The sequence below is a fragment of the Oxyura jamaicensis genome, chromosome 11, assembly GCF_011077185.1.
Source record: "Oxyura jamaicensis isolate SHBP4307 breed ruddy duck chromosome 11, BPBGC_Ojam_1.0, whole genome shotgun sequence".
Taxonomy (NCBI): Eukaryota; Metazoa; Chordata; class Aves; order Anseriformes; family Anatidae; genus Oxyura; species Oxyura jamaicensis.
In genome coordinates, this window is record NC_048903.1 from 21,132,521 (window position 1) to 21,150,998 (window position 18,478).

The 18,478-nt window shown below is 42.0% G+C and overlaps 2 protein-coding genes across 3 annotated transcripts in view; both read left to right on the forward strand.

Annotated features, from left to right (window-relative positions):
• AP1G1 (adaptor related protein complex 1 subunit gamma 1) overlaps positions 1 to 17,008 on the forward strand; it is a 43,830-nt gene extending 26,822 nt beyond the window's left edge. For both annotated transcript variants that reach the window (XM_035336642.1, XM_035336641.1), the window contains 12 exons: positions 1,316 to 1,456; positions 2,083 to 2,137; positions 3,745 to 3,867; positions 4,178 to 4,267; positions 4,778 to 4,905; positions 5,522 to 5,626; positions 7,838 to 7,979; positions 8,445 to 8,571; positions 9,085 to 9,180; positions 9,405 to 9,565; positions 10,515 to 10,613; positions 13,058 to 17,008. In XM_035336642.1, the coding sequence (XP_035192533.1) occupies positions 1,316 to 1,456; positions 2,083 to 2,137; positions 3,745 to 3,867; positions 4,178 to 4,267; positions 4,778 to 4,905; positions 5,522 to 5,626; positions 7,838 to 7,979; positions 8,445 to 8,571; positions 9,085 to 9,180; positions 9,405 to 9,565; positions 10,515 to 10,613; positions 13,058 to 13,159 (1,369 nt within the window). In that variant the 3' untranslated portion in view covers positions 13,160 to 17,008. The remainder of the gene's footprint in view (positions 1 to 1,315; positions 1,457 to 2,082; positions 2,138 to 3,744; positions 3,868 to 4,177; positions 4,268 to 4,777; positions 4,906 to 5,521; positions 5,627 to 7,837; positions 7,980 to 8,444; positions 8,572 to 9,084; positions 9,181 to 9,404; positions 9,566 to 10,514; positions 10,614 to 13,057) is intronic.
• Positions 17,009 to 17,723: 715 nt separating this feature from the next.
• Positions 17,724 to 18,478, forward strand: part of PHLPP2 (PH domain and leucine rich repeat protein phosphatase 2) — a 35,348-nt gene continuing 34,593 nt past the window's right edge. Inside the window, exons 1-2 of the mRNA XM_035337085.1 lie at positions 17,724 to 17,798; positions 18,263 to 18,472. Coding sequence (XP_035192976.1) covers positions 17,724 to 17,798; positions 18,263 to 18,472 — 285 coding nt within the window. The remainder of the gene's footprint in view (positions 17,799 to 18,262; positions 18,473 to 18,478) is intronic.

Here is an 18,478-nt window from a genome sequence, read left to right on the forward strand (position 1 = left end):
GGTAACACATTCACAGGTCACAATACTGTATCATGCTGTAATCATGCTTCCTACAACAATAGGAAGATGCTGAGAAGCAGTGCTAGCTAGATCTTTCTTTTTTTTTTGAGAGCAAATCAGGTAGCTTATCCCCTCTACCATTGTGCCTGGTCTAAGGTGTTGATGTTTCATTAACATTGTCAAAATCTTAGCTGATCAGAAAAAAAATGACTGTGTCAGTGTAGTGGTAGGTTGGCAAGCTTAACACTGGAGTTAAGCACAAATTGAAGTCTGATCCATTTGAAAAACATCTATGTTATTCTTTAGACCTTAAGCCTTTTGGCATAATTTTGTAAAAGATCTGTTGCACAACAAACACTATAAAATCATTGTACATATGATGTAGTTCAGCAGCTCTCCAGCTGATTTCAAAAGATAATTGAAATGGGGGAGGAAGTTCTTGATGTGCTACAGGGATCTTATTTGTGTTATAGTAGCCTATCTCAGTGACAGGCTACTCAAAGTTCCTCACACTCAACTTGAGTGTTTGTGTTCTGTATTACACTGAATGTTCCATTTTAAAGAATAGTCAGGATTGTTTAGTGAGGCTGTTTAATGCATTATATCATGTTTGAAGACAGAAGTCTTCATTGAGAAAATCTGGGAAGGATGGGAGAGCCGTGCTACAAACAGCTACAGAAGCTTCAAGTAGAAGGTCTAAAGACTAGCCTCTCACTTTTGGATGTATACAACAAGGAAAATCAAAGAGACAGTACTCTGTTTAATAGTGGTGTCAACTTGTGGCAGGGAAGGAATGAAAACAAAATTCTGAAAAGAGCACCAGGGTAATTTGGAGTTCTAAAAGTCTTATATAGTCTATCTGACAAGATACAATAAAGCTTATCAGCTCTACTGTATTTGAATCTCTAATCGATGGAGAAGAAAACAAGTTCCTTCTGTGTTTAAGATCCCTGAAGTTGGGGAAAGCTTGTTGTTGCTTGTATTACTTTCTCATTGCAGTTGTGTCAGAAATGACAAGCATATAATTACAAATAACTGGGCCATCAGACAATGGTGATGGACTCTACTGAAAAATATTCCTAGTCTTTTAGGACATCTCAGGGGGACTCCACCTGCCCCACTCCATGCATTTATAGTTTTCTCTGGTGGGTATTTCTTGTCTGCCCATGAATAAGATAATACTGGTACATATGGGAGGCTCTTCTCACAGGATTAATAAAGATTGCTATCTCGTTTAAAAGGTAAGTGCATTTGAGTATCTGGATTTGTTTACTTCTCCAGGTGAATATACTTTGTTTTCTGTCCCTTGCTGTAGGCGTGCAATGGAACTGAGTTTTGCTCTTGTTAATGGGAACAATGTTCGTGGAATGATGAAGGAGTTGCTATATTTCCTAGATTCCTGTGAGCCAGAGTTCAAGGCAGACTGTGCATCTGGAATATTTCTTGCTGCAGAAAAGTATGGGGTCAATTTGCTTCCCATTAATTTGTCTGTTTTCAAAATTACAAGCATTTTTTGTTATTTATCCCCTTCCCCGCCCCATAAAAGAATGTGTTGATCATATCTTCTCCATTTGCCCATTTGCTGACCTGTGTGTAGTTTTAGTTTTTACCTCCTATGAGAAACAGAGCACACCAGTGCTTCAGGGCACACTAATGTTCCCTTGTGGGCAGTTCTCATATCATTAAACCAGTCTAGCATATTGATTTCTACTGTTCTTTGGAAAAATCATTGTGCTGACACCCTGGCCCTGTGTCCCTTCCACACACCTCCATGCCCACTCTCCCCAGTTAGGTGTACAAGTGAAATAATCTTACTAATGTCGAGCCATTATAATCATCAGCCTGACTTTGCTTTGAAGTATTGTATATGCAAGGCATGGCTGTGCTATATTCTACAGACTTGCATGTTTACTCAGCATTCCAGTGTCAGCATTAATACAGAAAGTTAAAGAATGTGATTTTTTTTCTAGGAAGCAGTAAGCCGGGAGGTGACCAAAAAGGGGAGGTTCTGTTAACTGTGGGCTTCTTAGTGGTGTTGAAGGCTAGTGGTTATTGCTCTGATTCTTTTTCTAATTTTGTCAGATATGCTCCTTCCAAACGCTGGCACATAGACACAATCATGAGAGTCTTAACAACGGTAAGTGAAATTGCCTGTGTTTTGTCTGACTTAAATAAATAATATTGAATTCTGTAGGAAGCTATCACAGAGTGGGAGACAGCTATAAAGGCTGAGAGATAATAAATGTTACAATACACAATTTAAGTGCGCTTACATAATAGTGACCTAAGGCAGCTAGTCAGAAAGTAAATATGACCATTTCATTTTTAGAATGAAAATTTTAGAGAATGTATGATTTCTGAAACGTGCAAGAAGACTGCATAGCAGAGTTTGTATCGACCGAAGTAAGTGCATTAGCTTCTAAGTCAGGGCAACTCTTGTGCTGTCATTCCAATATACAATCCTTTCAAGAGAGAGTAAACACAGCACTAAGTGACTTGCGGAGAGGGAGGGTTGAAACAGTTTCTTGAAATTATTCCAAGTTGAGTTTATCAAAGCTTTTTAATAGAATTATAACAGCTTTCTAGCTTGGGTTTGATTATTACTTTTTTACTATGTGAATTTCTGTATAAGCATCATAGTTGAGGTGGAACGGAGTAGTGTTTTTGGCAAACGAGGGGAAGAGAGCATAGCTTGAGTAGGTAGTGTATTCTCTGATATGAAGAAGTGGGAAGAAATTTACTTAGTTAGTCTGAGTGTTCAGATTTGACAAGTTGAGGAGCCAGACTCACTTTTCAATGTGCTGTTGTGCCACCCTGAAACTGAGAAATGTGGATTGCTCTGAACAGAGAGTTGATTTCCATTTAAAAGTAGATTGTGAACATTTCTCTCAGAGGACTCCCTCTTATTAAAGTAACTTCCTTCCCTTGACTGGTAGGGAAACCATTTATAAAGCTTTATAAAGTTATATTCATAAGACTACTCAGTGCAGATTCTTACAGATAAATATCATATCCAGTTTACCAGACTTAGGAGAATTAACACAGAAGAATGTCATCAGCTCCTGGTTTTGCTAGCTGGGTTTTCACTTAATTGACCTAATCAGGCTCACTTAATTTCCTTTTTTTTTTCCATGATCTGTTCTCAGTTCCAGAGTACTGTCTAAACAGGCAGGTTTTGAGCAATGTACATCTCTTCTTCAGCAACAAAACTGTGATTTATGCATTGCCCCACTTACTTTTCTGCTCTTGATGTGGGCTTTTCAATCTGAGCTCCGTATTCCTGTCATCTGACCAAAGAGATAGACGAGTCCCTGAGTCCTTTGCTAATTTGGTGTAGAGTCTAGCTTTGAGGAAGTGATTGAAAAAGCTGCATTCTGCCCACAAAGCATCTTAACTTGTCTGTTAAGTGGAAGGCATTTTCTTGTGTGTGTTCTGTTCCTTCTGTGGTATAGAAATAGCACAGGATTCTTATGTCCATATCCTATCCTCAACAGACAATTTCAGGATATTTACAGTATGGTTTTCTCTAGCTATAGTTGAGTGCATTAGGAGAATGTACTGTCCTGTACTTCTAACCAGCTGAGACTGCTCAAAATCAACCATAAAGTACCTGAGGATGAGGATATGGATTTCTATGTGTGCGTTCAGGCTTTGTGAAGGATATCAGTCAATGCTGGCTGTTACTGAGAAGTCAGATAGTGAAACCTAACAGCTTCTATTTTTCTCTTGAATACGTTCTTGCAGGCAGGAAGTTATGTTCGTGATGATGCTGTTCCCAACCTGATTCAGCTAATAACTAATAGTGTGGAGATGCATGCCTACACTGTGCAGAGACTCTACAAAGCCATCCTTGGTGATTACTCCCAGGTAATACCCAATACAAGCAGCTTTGGTTTACCCATTATACTGCAATAAGTATATTTACTAAGCATACCAAGGTAAGTTAGCATCATGCTGTCTAGTTCCAAGGGACAGATTGCAGAAGAGGCATGTCTTCTAAATGTTCCTGTTCTATTTTTTCTTGTATGAATATTGAATTTGATCAAGAATTCCATGTTTCTTATGCTATGGGAAATTTGCTTAGCTGGAAGGAGGCCTAAACTTGCTCTGGGAGATGGTGGTGGTTTACTTTGTACCAGAATGCATTTATCTAGGTGTCTGATTTTTCTTCCAACAGCAGCCCCTGGTGCAAGTGGCCTCCTGGTGCATAGGAGAGTATGGAGATCTTCTGGTGTCTGGTCAGTGTGAAGAAGAGGAGCCAATACAGGTATAGCCTGAGAGAGCAAGTGTATACATGGCTGATGCTGGAGCTGCTTGATGCTGGCTATCTGAGGGAAATGCTTGCAGCACTTACCTATTAATGGTGTCTATGATGGACCCTTGATGGGGAACTCATTTGCATGCTATAGGCATGGGCAATATAAACATAGCCAGCTTCCTCTCTGAGAAGCGTAGCTACACTGGGCAGAGCAGTGTGCTTTTGGTGCACATCTAGCTTGCACAGTATCTGCCAGGGTTTTAGCTGTGTATTTTGGTGATAAACCTTCTTTCCAACAGAAAGAAGGAACAGGAATTTTATTTTAAAACTGTAGTATCGTAAGATATTCATCTGGATGCATCTGTTTCATACATTGTGCATATATGCTGTGGGTTCACAAAGGTACTGAGGAGATAGGAAATACCTGTTAAGCAAGAAACAAGTTTTTTACAGTATACTCTGAAAGGTTTGCTGCAAAGCTTCTGTCTGACTCAGCCTAAACTTTTTGTACCTTTTCAGGTAACAGAAGATGAAGTTCTTGATATTTTAGAAAGCATTCTGATATCTAATATGTCTGCATCTGTTACACGAGGCTATGCTCTCACTGCCATCATGAAGCTTTCCACAAGATTCACCTGCACTGTCAAGTGAGTTCTTATTGGTGCTGTTCTGCACAGGGGTTTGTTGCACATATGCTGGCATCAGTTGTCTTCAGTAGAAGTATTCCTTGGACATGTTCTACTTCCATGGTTAAGAGTCTTCTTCCTGGCTTTTACAGTCCTCCTTTGCTTGCAGTCTGGAAGTCTTCCGCTAATTTGTGCTGTTTTATCTGTTTATGGATGTGTCTACTGTGTGGGGACTTTGAGTCACATTACTCTTGCATGAAAATTCATTAATGTGAAAGAAAGCCCTTTAAGTGGACTGTTCTTTCCAGTTCTTATTTTTTTTTCCTGATGGGGAGAAAAATAGCCTTGTTTCCTACTGATGGCTTGACTGTGAGTAGTTGAGTTTTGGTATGATATATCTTGTGATGGTGTATTAATTACCTGTTGACTATGTTGGGGAGGGACAGCGACAGTTCAAAAACTGAAGTTGTATAGGCACTCCAAGAAAACAGCAGTGACTACTGTTTCAAATCACTTATACAGGACAGCTGTTGAGCAGGGTGTCAAATAATGTCTTCTGGATGACACGTTAATTCATTGCCCGCTGTTGAGAATTCCATAGTGTTTTTTTTTTGTTTTTTTTTGCCTCTCCCCACAGTCGCATTAAGAAGGTAGTTTCCATTTATGGCAGCAGCATTGATGTGGAGCTACAGCAGCGGGCAGTGGAATATAATGCACTTTTCAAAAAATACGATCACATGAGGTAAGTGTTGATGAGTTTGAATGTTTGAAAAGGCTAATAATCTGCTCTGATCTTCTGCATAGTACATAGAGCTTTATTTTGTGATTCTGGTAGGAGTATAGAGTAGCTATAATTCCTCCCTGATCTCTGTAGGATTATTGAGTGTTTTAAGAACATAGCATATCTTGGGAGATTGTTTTGAGATCAGTCATTCTGTACCAAAATGCTTGACCCGCTCTGAGCTTGGACTTGGTTAATGTTCACTTTTAGGTGTTGAATATTAAATTTGCTATCTAAGCGAGTGACTGCAGATAGCTTTTACCATACTAGTGTTACCAATCATTAGTTTCAAATTGATTTTAAAGTGCCTTTAGAATAAACATGCAGATATCCATTGACCTTTTCTCCTAAGCAGTGCTCTGAAATTGAGGTAATTCTGAAAACGCTTTTCAGTTTTTCAGAATATCTTTTTAATTTACTATTTTCTTGTAGTGTCTGTTTAAAATCTCAAGTTCTGTCTGAAAAGTCATACTTTTCTACACCACTCAGCATCCTTGTTTTACAATTCTTGAGCATGTTGATTTCCTTGTATGTTATCACTGAGAGTTTCCCATTCATCATAGTTTTACTCAAGTGGTTGTTTTTCTGAGATAGTTCAAACCGCTCTTTGTTGCAATAACCAAAGCTGTAATTCTTTATAGAATAGTCGTTAATCTGCTATGTGCGACAAATTATTGTTGATACATAGCACTGTACTGGCTATTCCATGAAGAACATAAGACTGAACATCTGGGAGTTAACTTCATCCATCCTTGAAGACTTTCCATAAGATGTCATTTAGATTAAATGCTATTTTGAAAATAGGTCTGATCTTTGTTTGCCTGATTTGGAAGCATCAGAACTACCATGTTCTAGTGTGGTGGAAAAAGGTAGCTTTTAGAGTTGGATGGAGGAGTATTCATTCTCAAATCTAGATAGGAATAGAGGAAAAAATGGGTGTCACTGGACTAAATATTGCATAAGCTTTTAGGGGCTTCCAAACCTTGTTTCAAAGGCTTTTCACAGATTTTTTCATAGGTACTATCCTATCCTCTGTGTGTAGGACACAACATCCATATGATTTCCTCTTATCTCTTCCCATGGGATTTGTGCAGAAACTAAGATTGTGCTCTTGGAAGAGTCACGTTAGTGAGCTGCCTAGGCCTTCACATGAGACATTATGAATGCGTTAGGAAAAAATCTAATATGAGAGCCTTTTGATCTAAGGTAACCACTGCAGATAACAATATCTGGAGATCAGCTGGCTTTTGATCCAATACCAGAGTATGGTGTTCATCGTTTCGGGAAGCTTTTTGCTTCAGAAAAATGTGTGAACTTCACTCAGTTTTATAAAAGAGTATTAGTGTTCCCCCCCCACACACACACACATTCTAGTGTTCATTACAGTGTAAAAGTCAGTGTTTAATAGTTTCTGCTCATTAAAACTTTGTTCATGGTCAAAAACTTGGCCCATTGTTGGAATTATTGGCACTGGGACACTTTTTCAGCCCAAAAGATGCATAGACAGTAGGACTTACTCGTTTCATGCAGGCTTTGTGACTTGATCCTCAAGGGTAATGGTCTTCCCTGTATCATAGATCAGTTTTCCCTGTACGACTTTTGCTGCTACTTAGTTTTGATGTCAGGATTCTGGCTCCTGTGCCTCTTCTTCTTCAGTTTCTGTATCCTTTCAGGAGGGTGCTCTTGAGGACTGAACTTAAAAGTCTTTTGAGACTTGAACTTGGCTAAACGAGAGCATGGTGGTTTGCTTTTCCAGCTTTATCTGTTCTGAGTGGTTAACCCTCTTGCAAAGATAAGTCAATCAGCTGACTTATTGACTCAATTGGATACGGAACAGAAGAGTCAAATGTCCTGTGTCTGCAGTCGATCCACCATTGCTCAGTTGTTTAATCTTTGGCTTGTTATCCTAGCCCCATAATGAAAACTGTGTCTAGTGCTAGCAGAAAACAGGAGGCAGGAGGGTTTGTTTGGTTTTCAACTGACAGCTAATATGTTTATAGTGGCACAGAATGTCAGGAATTATTTCCAACCACCTCAAGATATCACGTAGTCTTACAGTGCCCCGACAGCAGAAAAGGCAGGTTGTTCTGTGTATATCTTCTCTTGAACGTTTGAGTGTTTGGATTGGGATCCAGGAAGATGGCACAGTGTAACTATGTCAGCTTCTTTCAGGCCAGCCCTGCTTGAGAGAATGCCGGTAATGGAGAAAGTCACCACAAATGGCCCTACTGAGATTGTACAGACCAATGGAGAGACAGAGCCAGCGGTACTGGAAACCAAACCTCCACCTTCTGGATTGCAGCCTGGTAGCCAGGTAATGGAAACTGATCTAGGATAAGTTTCCACTGCCTGTCAGACCACAGTACTAGCCACTGCTCTTTCAACAGTAAGCTGAGACCATTTCCCTCCCTGTTCCTGCCTCTTTGCTAGTTCTGGCCTGGTGATGAATCTCATCACAACTCTATTTTCATGGTTCTAGTGCCAAGAATGAATGTGTGGAAGAGGTTATTGTGGGGAGTGCAAGAGCATAGCGGGGAAAAGCCATATATATACCCCAACCTGTCTTAGTGTCTGTGAACTCCATCCTTTACTAATCACTGTGGCCCCAATAGCATGGAAGCTAGATTTCTCACAGGGCTTGGGACCATAGCCAAACTAAGAACCTCTCTGATCGGTCAGTAGCTCTTGTCTTTAATCTGAGAGCAAGTGGAATCTGTTGCATTTGTAAGGGAAAGTAGCAGAAAGATGAATATGTAACTATTTTATTTTTTTTCATTAGGCAAATGATTTGTTGGACTTGTTGGGGGGAAGTGATATAACACCTGTAATCCCCACTGTACCTACAAGCAAGCCAGCCTCTGCTGGTGGGGAGCTCCTTGACCTACTGGGAGACCTCAACCTAACAGGTAAGCAAGCTGTATCTCTTGAAGTCTACATCCCCAGTCCTGGGGTGGGATGTCAGGATGATTGCTGAAGGTGCAAAGGCTGGTTAGTTCATCACTCTAAGTACCTGTCTTCATGATTATTCTTTTCAGGATCCATATTTGTATATAGGTGGGAATCAGGGAATAATGTCACACGTTGACTCTCAACGATTAGATTGTAGAACTTGTGAATTTTTTTGTTTTGTTTTTGTTTGGTTTGGTTTTTGTTTTTTACATTCCAGCCTGGGAAAGGTGTGAGCCTTTCAGAGAGGATAAGAAGATGTGAGAAATTATTCTATTTGAATGCCTGCTAGCTTAAGAGGAGCCAGTCCTCATTGAGTAAAAGCAGAGAAGGAGCAAATGACAACATAAATAACTATTTGTAGAGTCTCTTATATAGAAATACAATATGCATCAGTTGATAACTTGGAGAAGGAGTAATTACTCTTCATTTTGTGACAGCTAAATTTAGTATTTTTCCAACATTTCTTGTAGGTTCTCCGGTACCTGCCCCTGTACCACAGATATCACAGCCTCCTTTCCTGCTTGATGGACTGCCATCACAGCCTCTCTTCAATGATATTGCTGCAGGTTAGGGGCATGTAAATCCTTAGCTGAAGGTTCCATGGCAGAAGAAGCAGCTAGGGATAGAAATAAAAAGATGTCATTGTGGAATGTAACAGACACTGGAGGAGAAGGGAGGGTGTTAAATCTTCAGAAGAGTTTGTGTCTGGGTGTAATGGAAATGACTTCTGTGATGCTGAGAATGGTCTCTTGATTCTGCAAGTCTCCTGATTTTTTTTTTTTTTCTGCAGGAATCCCCTCAATTACTGCATACAATAAGAATGGCCTGAAGATTGACTTCACCTTTGAGAGGTCAAACACCAACCCCAGTGTCACTGTAATCACGATACAGGCCTCCAACAGCACAGAACTGGATATGACAGATTTTGTTTTCCAAGCTGCAGTACCAAAGGTAGAATCACTTAGGGCAACTACATCAACAGGTAGAGGGCCAGCTGCAAGTACTTCCTGATGTCTACTTCCATGTAGATAGAAACATGCAGCATGGTTTAAAAAAAAAAAAAAAAAAAGAATTTAAAAGCCGGGTTGCTAATAGGGTTCTCCTAGTGCTCAGTTTGGTCATCTCCTTTCTAGTCTGAAACAAAAGGTTATAAATGGAGTGGAATATGGGTTTCTGTCAGATTAGATTATATCTGGTGGGATAAAATCATCTTTTAAAATCATCCTTTTCTAGGAAGATTGCTAAACCACACCCAGGAAAATGTTGGGTCAATAAAAACTAATCTTTCCCTTTATTCTTAGTTTCTAAGAAATATACCACATTCTTTGCAGTTATGAATACATGAAAACGATCCTTTGAAGCTTTTAGCTGCTTATTAAAGTTGAAACATATTCCCGTATAGCTATTAGTAACTATCTTCCTAAAAGCAGTGAAATGTCTGTCCTTGGATTTAGCTGCTGCCCAAAATGCAGGAGACAAAAACTGCCTAGTTGGTAGTAGAGCAGACCATTTAAGCAGGCTATAATTGAAATGTCCAAGTTTGGGAATATGCATCCATTTTTGGGAATCTCACTTCTGGGAATTAATAATGTTCTAACTTTAGTTTGGCTAAGTTTTATTCCTGCCATAGGCAGGCATTAGGGAGAGAGTGGGTCCCTGAAGTTAGAAATGTGCTGATCAGCCTCAGCTGCTACTCTTGAGTCATGCTTGAAACAGTGCATCACTGCTGATCTTGATACACTGCAGTAAGTCCTCACCCCCAAATATTCGTGCCACCTGGATCTTCTTTACATAGAAAGCAGGTGGGCCAGCGTTTTGCCCTTTACAGATAGGGAACTGAAGAACTGATTACTTGACTTATTTGATTAAGCATCAACTTTTCTCTTTGCCCTTTCTTCAGACATTCCAGCTGCAGCTCCTGTCTCCCAGCAGCAGTGTCATCCCTGCGTTTAACTCGGGGACCATCACACAGGTCATTAAAGTCCTGAATCCACAGAAGGTGAGTGATTCTGAGAACAGTTACAGACATTGTCATGGAGTTGTGCATTTAGTTGTGTCTGGTTAGGCTGCATTTCCAATAAGGTAGGGAATGATGAGTTGTAATGACAATCATTTTGGTTAGGGTTAGGAAAAAGTTATGAAAAAGTCAGAGGGCCGTGGACACAGGTTTGACTTATTGGTTATACTTTTAAAACAGACTCATTCTTTTGACTTTGTGGATGTCTTTTGCATCAGCGTGGTTTTTAAACAAGTTTCTGGATAGTTTCTCTAGAGGAGCAGAACCTGGTGTTTGTGTTGTAAAAATGAAGTCTGAAAGGCAAGCATCTTGCCATATAAATATATTTAACATTCCTTCTTGCTGTCTGCAGGGGCACTTCTTGAATGAAGTCTGTTACACAAAAAAATTCTGACCCAAACTTTTTTCAAAAATTGTTTTTTCAAGTGGCCTCATTTAATATGTGATGAGTATATTTTTAAATGGTTGAGGGGGGGAAGTCTTTAGCTGTGTTTAAACATAATTCCATCTGTTTTACAGTCTTCAGAGAGAGGCTTCCAAGACTGAGAGAAAACAGACTTGGGAGGGAGGGGTGTGACCCGTGGGTCCTCCTTAAGAGGTTTTGCAAGTATTCAGATGGCATCAGAAAGAAAAGTGTTTTTTTTTTTTTTTTTTTTTGTGTGTGTGTGTTTTTTGTTTGTTTTGTTTTTTAAATCATCCTTTGTAGGACACCCTTGAGATCTTCCTGCTGTATACATTTTTTTAACACTTATGTACTGCTCTAGATATTAAGTATTACTGCTAGATTGATGTCTAAGTTTAAAACAAAACAAAACACCTAGCCAAAGATTTCACTGAAATGACTGTCTTCTAGTGCACAGTTTTTATGGTTCCCATGGTCTCCCCTCATTTTTACGAAGCAGTGTACTCCCCTCTGCCTATAGTAAAGCACAAGAGTAATTACAGTAATTATTCTGTCTCGTAAATCCGATATGAATTTCCATGTGTCTGAATCACAGTAGTGCTAAAGATCACATGAAAGGTATTTTCTGAACTTGGAAGGTTTTCGGAGCTTTCCTCTAAAGTGACAGAAGTCACAATACATCCATCTCAGATGGGCTGCACAAGCTTGAAATATGCTTTTTTGCTGATACATCAGAACTCTTCTGAATACTTGAGAATACAGAGATGTAAGTTAGTATTTCACTGCCTTCTGCATTGTTTCTTAACTCTTCCACATCAGGCATTCATGCATCTCTTACTGTCCTATGTACTTGAAGTCAGTAGCAATCTCTAGCTTTGCAAGAATCCTGTCCACAAGATGGTGTAAGTTACCTGGAATATTCTGAGGGAAACAACCTGAGTTTTATTATTTAGGAGGTAGCTGTTTGTCTTCTCAGTGTTGTTTAAAAAAAAAAAAAAAGTCTGCTCACCTTGAAATGGACAGCCATTCTGCTGCACTGACTAATAGCAAAGATGGGGAGAGTTGTAATAAACAGGGTGAAAGACTGGCAGGTCTTCGAATGTAACTCTTCAAGGTGGATGACTGTGATTATACTCTTACAGTGGAATGGCCAGTTACCCAGAGCAGTACCAAATAAAACAAATTGATACTGATTATATTGATCTAATGGTATAAAGTTGGTGTTTATTAGTGATCATATCCTTTATCCTGAGGCTGGTTGGAGCAGTTTTTATCCTCCTTTCCTCCCTCTGCTATTCTTTTTGCGTATTTCATTGTAGGCTTTGTCTGGTATGGATAAAAGAGCCAGAAAAAGCCAACTTCTTGCTTTTCTTTTTAGGGTTTTTGGCAAACTATTTTTTTGTAGTTGTGAGGATAACAACCTGGCTGGAGCTCTGGCCTTTTATTAAAGGCTGCCTAGTATCTGGATGACAGACAAACAATGTCTGAGGTGTTCCATCATTTACCCACAGCAGGAAGAAATGTTCTTAGAGATGCTTTCTCCAGTCTTTCTTAGACTATTTCATCCAGTGCTACTGACCTATGTAATACTTGAAGTTTCCAGACCACTTCTTCTCTGAGTGAACAGCTAGCATGGGGAATGATACCTCTCCTTGTGCAGTGCAGCAGGGTCCAGGTCTGCCTCCTGCTTTCTTGTGTTGTTAATTGAGACTGTAAGACAGTTACTGTTGTGTTTAAGGACCTCAGTGTTTGTGAGGGCAGGGCCAGTGCAGAGAGAGACGTGGGTGGAAGATGTGCTACAATCTTTCTGAGAAAACTTGAACCTGATCTGAGAACTATAGTGAACAAGAAACATCCGACTGGATTAAGTATTTATCTGAAGTGTCATAGCCTACCCAGCACATTTTACCATCAAGCTTTTGTTGGCTGTGTTTTGTCTTCACAGGGGATATGGGATGGGGAGCTAGAGTTGGGGAGATTTGCTGACCTTTAATGAAGACCTATTTTTTTTTTTCTCTTGTAGCAACAACTACGAATGCGGATCAAGTTGACATATAATCACAAGGGCTCAGCAATGCAGGATCTAGCAGAAGTCAACAACTTCCCCCCTCAGTCTTGGCAGTGAGGCTCTGGCACCATTCTTATTCTCTCCCCACCCAATCAAAAGAACTCTGGGAAGAAGGTTGTGATCCTTGGCCATCCCCCAAACTGCACCATGGGCATGGGGAACAGATGAGACCTGCTGATGAGGAGGAATTTTCCTGAAGTGATTGCTGACTTTGAAGCATATCTGTTAAGACTAATCTCCTCTCCTCCGCTGATGAGGCTGGTGGCTTGTGGAGGCTACTCTGCACTCCCTCACACATGCATTCACAGCCAGAAGCAACATTCCCTCCCTTCCCTGTCCCTCCCCCCCACCCCAGAAACACAGCCTGGTTGGAAGAGAAGTCTGGAATTTCTTGCAGGGAAACTCTGTCTCTGCAGCAAGTGAACAGCTGCCCCTTCTTTCTGCTGTCTTTTTTCCCCCGGGGAGGGCAAGGTGTGTTTTTGTTCATTACTAGCTGGATTATCTTCAGGCATTTTCATCTGGGGCTCAAAATGGGGACTTGGAGAATATTAGGGTGACCTGCCTTGTTCTTCTTGTATCCCCTGTGTCTGAAGGGGCTGAAGGCTTTTTATGGCCTATTCAGTGCATTACTTTTACACATACCTCTTAGTCATGTGTTGCATACTAAGAGCAAGTCAGGCCTTGGGACTTCATCTGCAAACCTGGGACAGTGCAGGAAAAGAGGTGCCAGTGAAAGCTGATAAAATTGCTTTGGTGCTGTACTTGGAAATGAAGACCTTACACTTGAATTTTATTTCCATCAGTGGCTGCAACCATGCAGATTCACAGTCTTCTGTAGCTTCCCCAGAAAGTGTGGTGATGTCTGAGAGATGCAGAGATCCAAGGAACAGCTGGTTTTCTACCATGATTAATTTCAAAGCCTTTTGACCCATTAGTTGTGGTTTATGGGTAGAAAAGATGTATTCAGTTTTGTGGATCAGTCTTTGAGCAAAGGTCCTATTGCCTGCTGGGAGACTCATCAGAGACTATGCTGCAGAGCTGTTCTTCCCAGTTATTCCAGACCTTCTCCCCAGATTAATTTCCAGAGCCTGTTGTAGACCCCCTGGATTCCATTTGATTTACTTCTGACTGGGATATTTGTGTTGTATCTGTAACATTGGCACTGAAATAAAAACCATGCGGTTTAAAGAGGCCTTCTCCCATTTTGTTACTTAATTGATCCTCGTAGTTGGCTCCTTGCTCCCCTTCCAGAGAAATCTGTGTTAGTTCAGGTTCAGACTGAAAGGAACATAACTTTTTTTGAATGAAAGCCTTTTTTTTTTTTTTTGAGTATTTGGAACCAAAGATGTGAGGTCCAGTACTCTTCTAAGCTTAAAGAAAGATGTATTCGGTTATGTTTCCTAGTGTAAACTGTTGTTGAGGTAGTAAGAGTTCTATGAATTCTAATGGAGGCAATGTATAGGATGTACGGCACAGTGTGACAAAACTATTCAGGTGTTCAGCACACTCTGGGGATGAAGAGGGAATGATAGGCCTTCATTCATTAGTGTGCTAGTAAGTTGAAGGTACCCCAGCTTCCAACCACAAAGCTTTCTTAAAAGAAACAGGTGGCAGGTACATCTGCTTGATTTTCTGTTACAGGGCTTTAAATGTGATGATCATTCAGTGCTCTGACAGCAAGCTTAAACCCAGCCCTTTGTGTCTGCAAAAGTAATAACACTAGGTTCCAGTCCTTGCCAGAAATATCGGAGGAGTGCTTCACAGTGCACTTAAGGAAAATTAAAGACCTATTCTGCCCTTGAATCTGTAGTGGGAGGCCAAGAAAGGTTGTTCAGTCTGTTTTGGTTTTACTCACGGTAGGTAATATGATGTAGGACTGACTGTGTCTCTGACTTTAATTGTTGGTATGTGGAATAAGTTTGGTTTCTCTTGGAAGGCATTTTTGCTGCCTTAATAGGAAGACTGGTTTGGGCCTTTGGTTTAGCAAAGAGTTTTGTTCTATTGAAAGAGGCACCACCATAGGTTTATAAAATCTAGCAAGAATGACGTATGATTTCCTTAAAATTGATTGAGGGTTGTGGCAGGGTCTTGGGCTTGAGCTATCAGTGCAAAGATAGTACTTTGCTTCTAGCTGAAGCATCATGAAACAGGCAATCTTGCAGAAAATGGTTGAATCAATATCTTTTTTTGGGTGCTGAGCATTTACTTCTTTTATTGTACTTGTGACTGTTCAACACCTGACTGGCTCAAACTCCTTAGTGTGCAATGCTGAATGTGTTCAATATAGCCTCTAGTGAGCTTTGAGGATGTCCCAGATAGCAAACTAATAGAAAGTCTTCACCTTAGTTTCTGAAAGCCCCATGAGCTCTCCCATTCTCAGAATTGTACGAGGGTCACTTTTACTCAAAGTTGGTACATCTCAATTTCCATTCCTTTTTGCTGAGAAGAGCACTGCGGCAGGAAGGTAAGATAGAGAGAAGGACGTAAGTGGCCTCTCACCTGGCCAGTTTGTCACAGCATAACTGGGAACAACTTATCCTGTCCCTCTTAGACTTGTTTTCTGTCCTGTAGAACAGATGGATTTTGTTGTTGGTCTCTGTTAAGCTTTTAGGGTAAATTCCTCATCAGTTCTTGTATCCTTCAGCTGCCTTTGCACAGAAGTGTTTGTGTTTTGGATAATATGTTGTCATATTTCTGAGTCAAGCTCAAGGAGGTGGTGCATGTGCCTGAAAGGTATTCTTCTTGAAGACATCCCTTGGCTATGAAATACTCCATTATAGCAGCTGAACATTCCTGTTATTCTTGGAGCTCTCTTCCTTCCTTTTCCTAAGGGATGGAAGGAAATATTGATAGACCCCAGAAAGAAGGCCAGGTTTCACAGGTTTCTCTATCTGCAATACACAATACCACTGCTTGCTCCTTGACCCTAGATGCACCTTTTAACCTCCGTGCTGTTGCTTTTTCTTACTGGAGAGTACTCAACTGCCTCATAAAGCAGTCCAAGGGCAGTGAGCCCTTTTTCCACCAGTGGAATGCAACAGTTCTTGTAGGTCTGGTCAACAGTTTCCTTATTTCAATATATGGAGGATATAAAGGGAGCAAGATACAGATTTCATGGCTAATCTTACTAATATTGGCATTGCAGACTTTAGAGCTGGGAGTGTTTGAATGTCTGTTGTTGTTGTTTTTCAAGTGAATGTATTTGAGCCAAGAGAGGACAGAAGGAATAGTGGCTGTAATGGGCCTGAAGGGAGAGAAGATGTGGGAAAGTCCCAAGGTTTAACTCAATCCACTTTCTGATGGTAAAAAATACGGCCTTGAACAACTTTTTGAAGCAATAGCAGTGAGGGAGCTGCCACCTATACAGTACCTTGGATATTTAACTCAGAAGATGCTGAAACAGATGGGAAAAGTGACTTAGTCCTTTCCCTGGGGCTGGTACTGGCCGCAAGATGGAGCGGCAAAGATGGCTTTTTTAGACCTGCTGGTTGTGCTTTCTATGTGTTCATTTTCTACGTGGGGGCTGTGAGGGAAGGAGCTGCTGGACTGCTTCCCTCTAAACTTTCACTCTATTCCTGTATATTACTTTTCCTTTCCTGATGCTGTAATTCACATTTTACGTAGAGCCCCATCACACCTCTTTGATAGCATAAAAAAACAAACAAACACCACAACCCCCCACCAAAATAAAAACATGCCATTAAGCAGGGAGCCTGGTGTCATTCTAACTTCTGCAGACCTATTTTTTTGAGATATGAAAAATTTAAATAAATGCTTAGGTGAGTGAGGAGCATAACGGATGTAAACACTTACATGGGATGCATTAGACTTCTGTGTGTATTGTCTTTTGGTTGAAACAAATTATGAAGTGACTAATAAAATGAGTCAATATTCCATGATTTAAAACTGCCTTGTTGCTTTTTCCAAGTACAGTGGGACAGGCTTCATTGATTTTTGTTTGGCCATGATGAGGTCAGATGATATGAAATAAGGGTAGAGTTTAAAAAGCTTTCAGGAAATTTTGGAGAGTAAAATGAGTGTAGACAACTATAAAAATCCTTAAACTGTTCCAGGTCAAATAGCCTGAAAATAGCCTGAAAGAGTTTTTCAACTACCCTCAGCAATATCCATCCAGGTGTGATAAGATCTGAACATAAGAATTTATTTTTTCTCTCGTGCCTGCAGCTTGCATTTGGCATTAATCATGATTTCCTTACTGACGAAGAAATCCCCCTTTGTACTCCAGGTACCTTGGAGAGACAAGGATTGTTGTAATCTCATTATCCATTACAGTAATAAACCTGCGTTCTATAAGGTTCCTCGTTTTCTAGTCACAGAAGCATTTATTAAATACCATGTTTTCTAACAGAACTGCATTTTTCCTCGGCACTCTCCTGTATTGCCAGATATAGATGTGTGCTGGGGAGCACATAACCTTCCTGGTAAGATAGGTTGTCGGTCAGTTTTTAAACAGGAGAGCTCTCCAGCTACTGCTGAGAATTCAGAAATAGTTTGTGCGGCAGCAGTAGCTCAGTGGCTGTAGTCATTGGTTCTGGCGCAGGGCGAAACTTTGGGAGCAGGGAAGCCTCTCCTTCCTCGTGGCGGCAGCGGTGACTCGGTTATGCCCTCCGAGGGGGCCACGCGCCGAGAGCAGATCCGCAACGCTGCGAGCAGCGTGCTCGGGCAGCCCGGGAAGGCAGGAAACTTAAAGGAAGCGTAACGCGGTGAGCGTCTAACGCGGTGAGCGTTTAGCGCAGCACTTAGCCCAAGGGTGGGAACGTGGAAAGCCTGTCCGGAGCGAGCTCTGAACTAACAGCAGGAACGGGCACAGCGCGGAGCTGGTGCCGCGGGCAGAAGCGCGCTGAAACTCAGCACCGCTGGCGCTCACCGCGCGGGCCGCAGGCTGCTCCGAGGGGCGGGCGCACGGCGGCGGGAGGGCGCCGTCTCGCGGTACGCGGGGATCCGAGCCGAACGCTTCCAAGGGGCAGGCGCGGCGGGGGCCGGGCGGACAGCGCAGCCGCTGAGGAGCGGCCCCGGCTCGGTCCCTGAGCAGCGCCCCCGAGGCCGCCCGGCCCCAGGGCACCGGCGCGACGCGGGGAGCCTGCCCGGTGCGCTCTGGCCCCGTGCTGCTGCTGAGGCCGCGCCCGCCGACGGCGGAAGGCCTCGCGCTTCCGGGGCGGGGCCTGCGCGGAGTGGGGCCGGGGCTGCCGCCGCCGTCCGAGGTCTCGGCGTCCGATGGGGGAAGCCGGGACGGGGCCCGGGCCCGGGCCCAGGGAGGCACCGGAGCCCGAGGAGGACGAGGCGGCGGCGGGCGGGGGCGGCGCGCGGGGGGGCCGGGCCGGGCCCCGCGGCGGCATCCGGGTGCTGAAGGTGAGA